This window comes from Cricetulus griseus, chromosome 4 (genome assembly GCF_003668045.3).
Source record: "Cricetulus griseus strain 17A/GY chromosome 4, alternate assembly CriGri-PICRH-1.0, whole genome shotgun sequence".
NCBI classification, from domain to species: Eukaryota; Metazoa; Chordata; class Mammalia; order Rodentia; family Cricetidae; genus Cricetulus; species Cricetulus griseus.
In genome coordinates, this window is record NC_048597.1 from 114,265,982 (window position 1) to 114,280,631 (window position 14,650).

General features: G+C 43.6%; 1 protein-coding gene across 1 annotated transcript in view; it reads left to right on the forward strand.

The window, feature by feature from the left end:
* Positions 1 to 2,689: 2,689 nt before the first annotated feature.
* The window catches only part of Baz1b (bromodomain adjacent to zinc finger domain 1B), a 60,939-nt gene continuing 48,978 nt past the window's right edge, over positions 2,690 to 14,650 (forward strand). Inside the window, exons 1-3 of the mRNA XM_027416175.2 lie at positions 2,690 to 2,796; positions 10,736 to 10,852; positions 13,566 to 13,710. Coding sequence (XP_027271976.1) covers positions 2,690 to 2,796; positions 10,736 to 10,852; positions 13,566 to 13,710 — 369 coding nt within the window. The remainder of the gene's footprint in view (positions 2,797 to 10,735; positions 10,853 to 13,565; positions 13,711 to 14,650) is intronic.

Sequence of the window (14,650 nt, forward strand, 5' to 3'; positions counted from 1 at the left end):
CTTCTTTCCTTCTCTCTCTCCCTGCTCCCCCACCCCCACTTTTAAGACAGGCCAAAGTCCTGACTGGCTTCAAACTCACAAATCTGCCTGCCTCTCCTCCCCAGTGCTGGGATTCTGATCTCCACAAGCATTAGGTGTCAAATCCACATCTCTCCCAGCCTATTATTTTATGTGTATGTATGTCTTGTCTGTCTGTGCCCCGTATGTGTGCAATGCCCAGAGAGACCACAAGAGGATGTCATATCTCCTGGGATTGGAGTTACAGACTTTTGTGAGCCTCCATTTGGGTACTGGAACTCTGATCCCCTGGAAGAGCAAACTTAACTTTGAGCCATCTCTCCAGCCCTGTAAGTTTAAATTTATTATTGTTATTATTGATTTTAGAGTCTCACTATGCACTTATTTTTAAATTATGTGCAGTGTGTGTGTGTGTGTGTGTGTGTGTGTGTGTGTGTGTGTGTGTGCCTGAGCGTGCGAGCGTGTACCTTCAGAGTCCAGAAGGGGACACTGGACTGGCTTTGGAGTAACAAGCAGTTGTGAGCCATCCCATGTGGATACTGGAACTCAACTCAGACCCTCTGCAAGAGCAGTCTATTTTCTTGTTTGTTTTTAATTCAAGACAGGGTTTCTCTGTGTAGCCCTGGCAATCCTGGAACTTTGTCTATACACCAGGCTGGCTTCAAACTCAAAGATTCGCTTGTCTTCACTTCCAGAGTTCTGGGATTAAAGCCATATGCCAGTATATGTTCTTAGCTTTAAGCCATCTCTTTAGACCTCTTTTATTTTTAATTATGTATATGGGGGCTATGCATACAGGGTCGCATGGGTGTATCTTTCTGGAGTTCCAGGCAGTTACAGCCTGGCCTACAAAGCTACACAGAGAAACCCTGTCCAGAAAAAAAAAAAAAAAGACTAAAAAAAGTACAATTTTACTTATTTATTTATTGTGACAGGGTCTTGCTGTTCAGCCCAGGCTGGCCTATAAGACTCTTTGTAGCCCAGGCTAACCAAGAAATCACTCAGGACCTTCTGGCTTCAGAAGCATGTACCCTCATGTATGTGTGTGTATACATAACATATATGTATACATATATACTACATATAAGAAACTTTGACTTACTTTTTTTAAAGATTTGTTTTGAAATTGTGTGTGTATGTGTGTGTGCGTGCATGGTGGGGCTGTACTGTTGCTCCAGGAGGCAAGAGGAATGGAACTCCTGGAGTTGCAGTAACAGGCAGTTTTGAGCTACCTGATATGGATTCTGGGAACTGAACTTGGGTCCTCCAAAGAGGAGTACAGGATCTTAACCCCTAAGCCAGCCCTGCAGCTTCCACATACATATATTTTTTTAATTTTTAAATTTTAATTAGAAAGATTATTTTACATGTCAATCCTAGCTCCCACTCCTTCCCCTCCTCCCCTCCCAACTAACGTTCTTTAATTTTTCTTTTTTTTAATTTATTTAACTCATTTATTTTATGTGCATTACCGTGAAGGTGTCAGATCTCTTGGAGCTGGAGTTACAGACAGTTGTGAGCTACCATGTGGGTTCTGGGAATCAAACCCGGGTCCTCTGCAAGAGCAGCCAGTGCTCTTAACTGCTGAACCATCTCTCCAGCCCCTTCTTGCACACATTTTAAAAGAAACTTCTACATTACCCTTGCCTGTAATTCCTTAGAAACAGGCCAACTGCTAACACCCGTTTCGCGACAACATCGATGGTTGAGCGAGATTGGGCTCCCAGTCGCCCTAAAGCCTAACGTTTGGGGAGGGCCTCAGTTACTTCCCGCCCAGCACAGCTCCACCCGCGTTTTCCCGGGCGTGGCCGAGCACGGCCCCTTTAAGAAGGGGGCGGAGCTCGAGTGGAAAGACAAAGCCCCTGGCCGCGCGCTCCCCCTCCCCCTTCCGGCGCGCCACACGGACAGTGGGTGCCCGGATGTCGGTGTCGCCGTCGGTGACAGATGGCGCAATGTCTGTGTCTGTGACAGGGCTTTCTGCTCTGACTTCTTGGAGTCCTCCACCTTCGTCCTCCCCCCTTCCTCACTGTGCCATTACTTTTTAAGTCCGCCACTGGAGGCGGGCACGCCAGTCACGGGCTCTTACATAACGTGACCTTTCACCTCTCCAGACTGCCCTCTAGTGCGCCGCAACCAAACTACACGGCTGGGGCCCGGGGGGCGGGCCCGGGGCGCGGAGCGGCAGCCGCTCTGAGCCAATAGGCTGTGAACGGCGACCAGCCCTCCGCCTGTGGGAGCGTCCGTCCCAGGGCGCCACGGAGGAGCAAGTTAGTGTGTGCGCTGGCCCGGCAGCGGGGGGAGGAAGGGAATCTCCCGCCATTTTTCAATAATTTCCTCCCGTGCCCGCTAGAGAGGAGTCGTGACTAGAGGCCGCCGCGGCGGAGATCGGCGTGAGGTGAAAGCCGCCGGAAGGAGCGAGGAGAACCTCTCGGTTTCCTCCCCTCGCGTCGTCCCTCTGGCTCCCATGGCCGTGGCGCGGTCCCGCCAGCTCTGAGGGAAGCCGGAGTTCGCGCCGCCCTCTCACCCCTCCCCTCCCCCATCGCCCCGGGAGCCAGGCGCTTTGCTCGCCCGCCTGCTCGCTCGCCCGCTCGGAGCCGCCGGGGCCTAGCTCTGCGCGGCGGAGCGGCCAAGCCTCCGGCGCTCCGTCCCCGCCGCCGCCGCCGCCGCCGCGATGGCGCCGCTGCTGGGCCGCAAGCCCTTCCCGCTGGTGAAGCCGCTGCCGGGAGAGGAGCCGCTCTTCACCATCCCGCACACTCAGGAGGCCTTCCGCACCCGGGAGTATCCTTTTCCTCCGCGCCGTGTGGACGCCCGGCCGCGGCTGCGCAGGGCGAGCGATGGGGATGGCGAGATGCGGACGGGCCGCGCGCGGCTCCGGGGCAGCTGTCACGGCACCGGGCCATCCGCGGGCCGCGGTGCCCGGGCCCTGTCTCTCCGGGCCGCGATGTGCGCGCCGGAACCCACCCGGCCCCGGCCGTCTGCAGCCGTCCTTCCCGGAACCGCGCGCCTCCATCCTTTCCCTCTTACTTTGTCCCCGGGGCCGCGGTGACGATCGCAGCTCCAATTCCCTCCTCCCCAACTTGGCCTCGGGCCCTCAGTGACTAGGGGAGGGAAGCCGGGTTTCCGACGCGCATTTTATTTCTCTCCTCTCATATAAATGAAACCGTCAAGTTAAGTTTTTGAAATTGTACCGGCGCGGCCGCGTGATCCGGCTTGCACAAGCCTCCACTGCGTCTTGTCTGCGCTGTGCGGGCATACCGGTGAGGGTTGTGGGTTTTGTTTTTCCCCTGCGGAGTGGACTTTAGGCCAGGGATAAACTGACAGAACCGTAAATCACAAAACCTGGCATTAACTTCTCACCCACTGAATGTGGGAGGGAGCTGAAAGGTACCTTGATGGTACTGGTGCCCTTTTCTTTTCCAGAGAACAAACAGGTTTGAAATTTAGAAGTTTCATTTTTCTTTTTTGATAGAATGCTTTGTGTAGATTAGACTGGCCTCGAACTCGGTATACAGTCTAGACTGGACCTGCATTCCTGATCCTCCGGCTTCCTCCTCCCTCCTCTCCAGCTGTCTTGCTTTCTTTCCTTCTTTTTCTAATCTATTTATTCACTTACTCATTGATTGATTGATTGAGACAATTTCTTACGATGCTCACTCTCTCTTTGAACCAATTGCATAGCTCGAAGTAATCCTGCCTCACTCAGCCTGGTCAACCTTACAAGCCTGTGCCATCAATCAGTACAGTTAAAAGTAGGAAAAATACTGAGACATCCTTAACGTTTTTGTTTTAGGAATGTGAAACTGATGCTTTAAATTAGGAAGTCTCTGCATTTCTAATCTTTGCTATGATTTCTTCACCAAGCATAGCCTGTTAATTAAAAGTCGTATCTCTTTTTTGCAGGGTGGGGGAAATGTCCGATGAATCTTTTAAGGCTTATTCTTTGTTTTGTTTTGAGAGAGGGTTTCTCTGTCTAACACCCCTGGCTGCCCTGGAACTTGCCCTGTAGACCAGGCTGTTCTTGAACTCACTGAGATCCACCTGCCACCACCGCCTGTCAGCTTGTTTTTTAAAAAAGAAAGGTTTCCGTATCAAACTTACATGTACTGCTACTTTTATCATCCCGTTTCCTTTGAAAAGACTAGACCTTTGTTGTGATTTCTGCTGTACCTGTAGATCAGAAAGGGTTCTGGTGAACTATTTCAATTTACTCTTGGCCCTTGCTTCATTCACATTTAATTTTCTTGTAGCTTGGGATGACTTCTAACTTATGTTTTGGAAGCTTGACCTTGAATGCCCAGTTCCCCTCCCTCAACCTCCCAAGTGTGGGGATTGCTGATGTCCACCTGCTCAGCTTCATCTTGGCTTTAACGTAGTGTTTTGAATCATTAGGATAATTTCACTCCCCTTCCACTCCTCCATATTGGGGGATTGCACCTAGGGCCTTGCACCTACATCCATAGCCCTCTGTCTTTATTTTAAGTCAGGGCATCATTAAAATTACTGAGGCTGGCTTTGAACTTTTTGGTTCAGGTGATCACCCCCCCCAAAGCTGGGCTTATAACCCTTAACCCCAACAGCAGCCAGGACACCTTCATTTTAGTTAGCATCAGTTCTGAATCATAGTGTTCACCTTAATTTTATCTGTATGGATGTTTTGTCTGTATGTGTATCTGTGTACCATTTGTGTTTCTGGTTCCTCTCGGGAGGTCAAAAGAGAGGATTGGATCCACTGGAACTGGAGTTACAGATGATTGTGAGCTGACATGTAGATGCTGGGAATTGAACCCAGATTCTCTGCACTTAACCTCACTGTTGACTATAGCCGGTGTAGGCTTTTTATTTTTTTTCTCTTTTTCTTTTTCTTTCTCTCACAGTATAGCCCTGTCAGGTCTGGAACTCATTATGTGGACCAGAGTGGCCTTAAACTCACATAGATCTGCCTGTCTCTACCTCCTAAGTTTTGGGATTAAAGGAGTACACTGCTGATGCCTGGCCTCCATGTAGGTATTTTTGATCAGGTATGCCGTATCGTCTCTGAGCTGAAATGAGTCTTAGAGGTGTCTAGGTCTCCTGTCTGCTTGCTGAGTGGGCCTGAGAGAATTGAAGTTGGTGTGTTAAAGGTCATGCACTCTGAGTGTAAATGATGAGAGTTGGGATTGCAATCTAGTGCTCCTTCAGCCATGTCATTGTAAATAAATTAAGGGAAGAACAAGGAATTGTGATACCAGGGATGGAAACCAAGGCCTTGCATGTGCTAACTTAAGTGCTAGCTGTACTACTGAGCTGTAGTGTCTGTGACACAGCCCATGTTGTCCTTGAGTTCTTTAACTCTGCTTTAGCCTCCCAAGTGAGGGGTTTCTGGTTGCTAGGATTGTAGTCTTGTACCACCATGCCCCAACTCCTCTTTTGATTTAAATTGAATTAATCTTTTTAAAGATTTATGTATTTTATGTGCATGAGTGTTTTGCCTACATGTATGTATATGTACCATGTGTGTATCTATAGATGGTTGTCACTGAGAACTAATCCTAGATCCTTTGCAAGGACATCAAGTGGTCTTAACTGCTGAGCCATCTATCTCTCTAGCACCCCTCCCCCATTTACTGAAGTATTAGTCTACTCCATCAGTTTGTGATATAAGATGTAATTAGATGATGTAAGGTGTATTTAGCTCTACTAAGTACATTATTTCAAAGGTACCATATTTTTTAAAGCAATTTCCATGGTGTCAGAGAGTAAAAGTTTACTTCTGGAGCTCTAACATAGTCTCTCTATATGTCATTCATTCATTTATCTATTTATTTTTTTATTGAGGCAGGGCTCTTACTATGTATGTAGCACTGGTTGGCCTGGAACTCATATGTATTCTAAGCTGTTCTTAAACTCACAGAGATTTGCCTACCTCCGCCTCCTGAATCATAGGATTATGGAACCACACCTAGTTATTGATTTTGAACTATGTATGGTAATACTAATATTATCAGAGGTGGATTTTGTTTTTCATTCTGATTCTAGTGCAGTATAATAAATACTTCATAAAAGATAAATTCCAAGTCTAAGGGGTATATTGAGCCATTCAAAAAAATGGCCATAGCCCTGTAATTTAGAACTATTAACAAAGGCTTTGTTTGTTGTTTATTTATTGTCTGGTGGGAGTGGGTGTGTGGTTATGTGTATGCCATGGTATACACTGTGGAACATGCTAGGTGGGCACCATCATAGTACCATTTTCCTAGTCCTATGGACATTTTCTTAATGAAACTGAAACCTGAATTATTTTAAATGGTATGTATTTAATAAGCTTTCTTTTAGAATTTCCTATACCAGTATTTAGACCATTTTACCAGAGGACTTCTTTAAAAAGGATCATATTTAGAGGGAATTGCTCTTCTGGAAATTTCCAGAAGTGGAAACACTTTGAGGGTGGTTTAGAGAGACTGGCTGACTGGTTGGCATGTTTCTTTATGAGGCTATTAGTGGTTCTGTAGAGGAGAGAGAGCTGATGTATGGTTGAGCAACAGCTGTATTTGAAGTATTACCACTCCTCAATTTATATTTATGGTTATATTTTTAACAAGATTCATTTTTCTCTTTATTTTGATTTCATGTATAGTTACAGCACATTTTTCTATTTTAAAGCAGTGAGTCAGTGTGTTCTTGAAGGTACTTTGTACTCTTCATTGAAAACGGTGGTAGCTGACTCGTGTGGCTTATGGCTGTAATCCCAGCATTCTGAAACTGAGGCAGGAGGAAAGAGGGTTTTAGGCCAGCCTGGGTACAAGGAGACCCTGTCTCAAAAACAAAAGGGCTGGTACTTGAGGCCCTACCAGAGGACCCCAGATTGCATGCTCACAACTGGGTGTAAATCCAGCTCCCAGGGAATATAATACCCTCTTCTGTCTTCTGTAGGTACTACACATACATAGCATGCTTTCATTCACACATTCACAGACATGCACACACACAATTTTTTTAATCTTAAAAAAAGAAAACTGGAAGTTGCAGATAACACATGCGTTTAATGATTGAATGTTATCATTATCGTAGATAGCATTATTGTACTATACCTTTGAATCTGGGATATTCTTTGATAGGGTAGTACCATAAGAAAGACACTCTTGCTAGAACATTAGTTTATTACAATTAGGTTTGATATATATATATATATATATGTGTGTGTGTGTGTGTGTGTGTGTGTGTGTGTGTGTGTGTTGTTGCTGCGTTTAGATTTATTTTATGTGTCTGAGTGTGTACTTGCATAAATGTGTGTGCATGTTACCCATGGAGGGCTGAAGAAAGGGTGGGATCCCCTGGGAATGTAATTACTGACAGTTATGAGATGCTGTGTGGGTGCTAGGAATTGAACCTGGGTCCTATGTAAGAGCAATCAGTGCTCTGCATCATTGAGTCATTTCTCTAGCCCTATTTGCTTGTTTGCTTGGTTTTTGTTTGTTTTTTAATTGAGATTGGGTCTTACTATTCAGCCCTAGCTGTCCTAGAATTCGCTATGTGTACCACCGTGTCCATCTTTAGTTACATGGGTTTCTTGTTTCTTTGTTTTTTAATTTATGTGTATGGGTGTTTTTCCTGTGTGTGTATGTGCACCGCCTGCATGTCTAGTGTTGGGTTTCCTGGAACTCTATAGATGGTTGTGAACTTGGATTCTGGGAGCTGAACCTAGGTCCTTTGCAACAGGTGCTCTTTACCACATAGTCATCTATACAGCCCCTTTAGTTATGCTATTTAAACCCCACAAGACAGGGTTTCTGTGTAACAGCCTTTGGTTTCCTGGAACTCACTTTAGACCAGGCTGGCCTCGAACTCACAGAGATCCAACTGCCTCTGCCTCTGCCTCTGCCTCTCAAGTGCTATGACTATAGGTATGCACCACCAACTCCCAGCTGTTGGGCAACTTCTTTCAGACTATCAGTGTCTTGGTCAGTGTTATATTGCTGTAAAGAGACACCATATGACTACAGCAGCTCTTATAACAGAAAGCATTTAATTGGGGTTCGCTTACAATTTCAGAGGTTTAGTCCATTATTGTCATGACCCCAAAGCCCACCCCCAATAACATACTCTCTTCAACAAGGTCATACTTCCTAATCCTTTTCAAGTAGTGCCACTTTGTGTTTTTTTTTTTTTTGTAAAGATTTATTTATTATGTATACAGTGTTCTGCCTGCATGTATGCCTTCAGGCCAGAAGAGGGCACCAGATATCATTACAGAGGTTGTGAGCCACCATGTGGTTTCTGGGAATTGAACTCAGGACCTTGGTCTCCCAAAGAGCAGTCAGTGCTCTTAACTGCTGAGCCATCTCTCCATCCCTGTTGTGTTTTTTTTTTTTTTTTTTTTTGGGAGGGGGGCAGGGGTTGGTTTTTCAAGACAAGGTTTCTCTGTGTTGTTTTGGAGCCTGTCCTGGAACTCGCTCTGAAGACCAGGCTGGCCTCGAACTCACAGAGATCCACCTGCCTCTGCCTCCCGAGTGCTGGGATTAAAGGTGTGAGCCACCAATGCCCAGCTCCGTAGTGCCACTTTGTAATGAGCAAGCATTCAAATATATGAACCTAATGAGGTCCATTCTCATTTAAGCCAACAAAGTCAGGTACTTTAGAAAGAAATAAACATTACTAGGCTAAAGAGAATAAAGCAGCAAGTTGTGGTAAGAGTTCTTGAAGTCATGAGAAGTAAATGCATAATGACATAGTTTAGTATTTGAAAATACCGTATCAATTATAGATTGCTTAACCTTTTGAGAATTGCTTTGACATTTTGTCTCAATTACATATACAGCAGTTGCTGAAACAAAAACCTCAATTGACATTTTCTGTGAGTGGTTACGAGGGAATGAGTGACTTCTTTTGGTAACCTAAAATAGAGTTTAGAGGCTACTGACTGACTCCATAGCCTTTTAACAGTTATTCTCCCCTTTCCTTTTAGTTTTGTTTTTGTTTTTTTGAGATAGTATTTCATGTATCCCAAGTTGGTCTCAAACTCCTTGTGTAACTGAGGATCACCTGGGGCTCCTGATCTTCCTGCCTCTTCCTCCTAGGTGCTGGGATTTGATGAAGTTAGTGTTTTTCAGAAGACTGGAATAAATAGTATATCAAAGCCATGTTTAGGAGTTCATGCAATTGACTTAATTATTTTGTCTTGCAATACTGGAATTGAACAGAAAGTCTGGTGTATGTCTAGTCAGAGACCCTACCACTGAGCGACAGTTCCAGCCTGAAATTTGTTTTTCAAGCCTTAGGAAGGAACAGGTGTTTGTTTCCAAGGTAGATATCAGGGCTGGTGGCAAATGAGTCACTAGTCTGCATTTACCCCAAGTTGCCTGTGGGATGTGGTCATCTTATCTTATTGTAGACTGATTTTTTAAAGTCTGTTTTTAGATTTATTGTTTCACTTGCATGTGTATTTATGTACCACATACGTGCCTGGAGTCTGAGGTCAGAAGGAGGTACACAGGTGTTACAGATGGTTGTGAGCTACCGTGTGGGTGCTGGGAACCTAATCTGAGTTCTCTGCAAGAGCAGTTAGTGTTCTTAATTGATGAGCCATCACTCCAGCCCCTGTAGAATAAACTTTTTACTTTTTTTTACTTTTATTTTATGTGCATTGGTATTTTGCTATGGATGTCAGGTCCCCTGGAACTGGAGTTACAGACAGTTGTAAGCTGCATGTGGGTGCTAGGAATTTAACCCTGGTCCTTTAGAAGAGCAGTCAGTGCTCTTAACCGCTGAACCATCTCTCCAGCCCCTGTGAAATAAACTTTGTGTTGTGCTACAGTTTCACTTGTGAATCTTAAATCCTTATTCCTGCCGGATATGGTGGTGCATGCCTTTAGCACTTGGAAGGGAGGGACATGTAGATTTGCTTTCGATTCGTGGCTTTATTCACTTCCTGCTTGAGGTAGGAAAAGAGAATAGCATAGCATAGTGCCATACATACACTGCAGCAGCTTTCCCACTGTCCCAGCTGGAGCTCACTGTCAGCCAGCTAGTTACAAGTAAAAGACCCTTGTCTAAAAAAGTCTTTTCCTCATGACTTGTATTTTATTTTATTTTTAAATTATTTATTTTTATGTGCATTGGTGTTTGACCTGCATGTATATATATCTGAGGGGGTTGGATATCCTGGAACTGGAGCTACAGACAATTGTGAGCTGCCATGTGGGTGCTGGGAATTGAACCTGAGTCCTCTGGAAGAGCAGCCAGCTGAGCCATCTCTCCAACCCCATGACTTGTATTTAATTTGTCTTTTGCCATGTGTAACCATGACTGGCTTTTTACAATTTTCTTTTTAATTTTTAGCAAAAATTGTGAAATGAAACCTTGGTGAGTTCATTTGTGTCAAAATATTAAAATTTCTTTTTACAACAGTTTATTTATATATGGAGGTGAAAGGATAGCTTGTTGGGGTCAGTTCTTTCCTTAGGGGTCAAACTCAGGTCACCAGGCTTGGTAGCAGTGTCTTCAATCATTGAGCCAACTAAGCAGCCCCATTATTATTATTTGGTTGTAAAATGTAGCTAGCTGTTGTGCTTCAATTATGATTACACTTTGGATTTATAACTTCAACAGATTCCATTCTTATTTTATCTTGCACTACATTATACAAAGGATGCATGAATTGTTTTTCTATAGACACAGATTTTCTGAGTGTGTGTTAGTTCTTTGTTGCTTGACTGTTGTTTTCCTGAGCCACTGCTGACAGAGAGTATGAAGCCCGCTTGGAAAGATACAGTGAGCGTATTTGGACATGTAAGAGCACTGGAAGCAGTCAGCTAACACACAAGGAGGCCTGGGAGGAGGAACAGGAAGTTGCTGAACTGTGAGTAGCAGAATCCTTGCCCTTTGGCAATATCTTCACTGTGTCAAGAAAGTTGGGTGGGGATAATACTAACCCCTAAGGCAGTGTTTGTATTTAAATGGTTGGGGCATGAATGGAATATATTGAATTAGTGTACTGTATTAGTGTCTGGATCCTCTTGCTTAGTAGCATTTTTGCTGGTATTCATATGTGTACATTTACTGCGTGTTTTACTAGACCTTTGGGTGTTTTTTTAACCTTGTAAGTAATTTGGAAATATAATTCTAAGTAAAGGGCTAATATAATCTAGAAGTAATATCAAGGCAGCAAAAAAAGCAGACTAAACCTGTATCCGCCATAAGTTCTGCAAAATACACTTGGGAAATGTTTTATGTGATTTGTTAACTAAGAATGTAAGATGAGATGGGGGATTATTGAAAAAGAGAGAAGGGGCTGATGAGAAGCTCAGTGTTAAGAGTACTTGTTGCTCTTGCAGAGCACCTGGGTTCAGTTCCCAGCATGCACACGGAGGCTCACAGCCCTCCATAACTCCAGTTCCAGGGGATCTGATGCCTTCTTCTGCATATACATGTAGGCAACACATAATGTAAAAGAATCTAAAAATACTTTCTTAAAAAGACAAGGAGGTATTTTAGTCAAGGTAGAAACCTTTTTTTCTGATTATGGAAGTATTCTGGGGAATGTGATTCAATAGTATAACACCTAGCATGCCCAGGGTCCCTGGTTTGACCCCTAGCATTGTTAAGAAAAAGTAATGCACAATTTTATTTTTGGTTTGGTGGTGCAAGCCTTTAATCCCGACACTTGGGAGGCAGAGGCAAGTGGATCTCTGTGAGTTCGAGGCCAGCCTGGTCTACAGAGTGAGTTCCAGGACAGCCTCCAAAGCAATACAGAGAAACCCTGTCTTGAATAAAACCAAAAGGAAAAAAAAAAAAAAAAAAAGATACATGATCCAAGCCAGGCGATGGTGACATGCGGCTCGAGAGGCAGAGGCAGTCAGATCTCTGTGAGTTCAAGGCCAGCCTGGTCTACAAAGTATTCCAGGACAGCCAGGATTATTTTACAGAGAAACCCTGTCTTGAAAAACAGAGAGAGAGGGAGAGAAGGAGATGGGGGGAGGGGAACACTTAGGTCCAGTAGTCAGTTGGAGGAATGTAGGTAGCACAGGGTAAAATAAGATAATAAAATATCTAATACAAGGCTGAAGGTGCAACTCTTTGGAAGACTTGCTTGACATGCCCCTGGTACATTAATGAAGCACACTTAACACTGGGATTTGTTTCTATGATTGTTCCTATACTTGATCCATTCCTCCTCAATGTTTCAAATAAGTATAAAATAATATGGTTGAAATTGCATGTCTAGGGGCTGGAGAGATGGCTCAGAGGTTAAGAGTACCGACTGCTCTTCTAGAGGTCCTGAGTTCAATTCCCAGCAACCACATGGTGGCTCACAACCATCTATAAGACCTGTACTGGTGTGTAGATATTCATGGAAGTAGAATGTTGTATACATAATAAATAAATAAATAAATAAATAAAATCTTTTTAAAAAAAAGAAATTGCATGTCTAGTTATTGTTTAGTTTGCTTTTTATTTTCTGTTACAGGAATCCAACTGTGAATATCTTTTCATTATTTTCTGTGTGTAGATGTTTAGCTTGCATGTACATCTGTACACTATGTGAGTGTAGTGCCCTCAGAAGCTAGAATCCTCTTGAACTGGAGTTTCAGACACTTAGGAGCTGTAATGTGGGTGCTGGGAATTGACCCTGGATCCTCTGGAAGAGCAGCCAGTATTCTTAACCACTGAGCCATCTCTTCATCTCTCCAGTTGCTTTTCAAAAGGATTGAACCAGGCTGTTATCAGTGTCTGAGGACCACTTTGTAGTTTGGCCCTTGGTGTAACATTTACAGTTTCTGTTGGCTAGATAAATAAGTGAAAGTGGTAGCTCATTGTTTGACTTTGCTAGGGCTTTGGATTAAAGTCAGGAACTGACCATGTAACCTTTCCTGAAGCTTTTATCTGTAAAGTAAAAATGCTAGACATCTCATAGGATATTGTGAGACATGAGAGGATGCATTTGAAACATACATATTCAAGGGATAGAATAAATTTGCACTTGAAAAGAAGTGCACTGCAAAAGCAAAGTAATGGGGCCAGGTGTTATGGTGCACAGCTTTAATTCCAACACTCCAGGAGGCAGATGCAGAGGCAGACAGGTCTCTGAGTTCAGTGCCAGCTGCACAGGTTTTTGCTGTTTTCTAATTTTTTTTTTAAGATTTGGATATGAGTATTTTGCCTGCATGCATGTATGTGCAGCACATGCTTGCTTGGCACATATGATCAGAAGAGGCATCAGATCCCCTAAAACTGGTGTTGCAGACAGTTGTGAGTTGTTACGTGGCTGCTGCAAACTGAACTTGGGTCCTCTAAGAATAGCAAATGTTGTTGCGTGCTGAGCCCTCTCTCTAGCCCCACTGTGTGGTTTTTAATCTTCATTTATTTTCCAATGCTCTGCATGTATTTGCTGAAGAAATGTTTGTTTTGGGGAGAGGGAGTGAAATTCTCAAGTAATAAAAATTTTTCTTAAAAAGTGTTTGTTTTGCTGTTACCCTAAAATTGATCTAAAATGTTGTCTTTAAAAAAAAAGTTTGGATTGACACTGTGGGTAAAGTTTTTTGTGTTTTCTTACTAACTTGAAATTTATTTAGTTTGAAGGAGGAGTTCCCAAGCTGGTATGAGAAGCTTGTTTTGGAAATGGTTCACCATAACACAGCCTCCTTAGAGAAATTAGTGGACTCTGCCTGGCTAGAGATCATGACCAAGTATGCCGTGGGAGAGGAGTGTGACTTTGAGGTAAGTGCCTGCATTTTTGTTAGTTTTTTGAGTCAGGATTTCTCTGTGTAGCTCTGGTTGTCCTAGAATTCAGAGATCCACCTGCCTCTGCTGGGATTAAAGGTGTATGCCACCATGCCTGGCTTTGTTGTGTTTTTTTGTTTTTTTTTTTTTTCAGATTAGGTCTCACTAAGTAGCTCTGCCTGGCCTGGAACTTGTATGTGGACTGACCAGCTAGCCTTAAACTCACATTGATTTGCCTGTCTCTGCTGGCATTAAAGTCAGTGTAATACATTGTCCATTTGTGATAATAGGGTCACTTTATAGTGAATCCGAAATCACAAACTAACATTTCCATAGGTATTCATGTTGATAATGTATCAGAGATGAATTCCGGATAAGAAAATACCTATTTCTCACTTTTACCAGAATAAAGAAAATGCATTGCTGGGCCTGAAGAGGTGGTTCAGCAGTGAAGCTGCATTTCCAGGGGCCCCTGTTTAATTCCAGCACCACGTGGCAGCTCACGGTTGTCTGTAGTTCCAAGGGATCCAACATTGTCACACAGATATGCATGCAAGCAAAACATAAATAAGTTAATTAATTAATTCAAAAGAAAGAAAGAAAATGCATTCTTAAGTTTATGCCCTGAAAGTTGGGCAGAGTAGGGTGGATTCTAAAACCTAGACTCCGCCCTGTTCTTTGTAGTGTGCTGATTTGTGGTCCTTAGCTTGGTTGTCCAATGTTTGGTTGTTTTGTTGTTTGTTTATTTGTTTGTTTGTTTTTGAGTCATGCTCTGAATATGGAGTCCAGGCTGACCTGGAGCTCATAGTCCTACCTCAGCCCCTCAAGTGTATCACAATGCCTGACAGTAGTAATTTGATTTTTTTATTCTCTGTGTTATTGAATGGAACCCACTTGGCTTTGGAGTGCTTAGGAAATACTCTATCACATCTCTAGA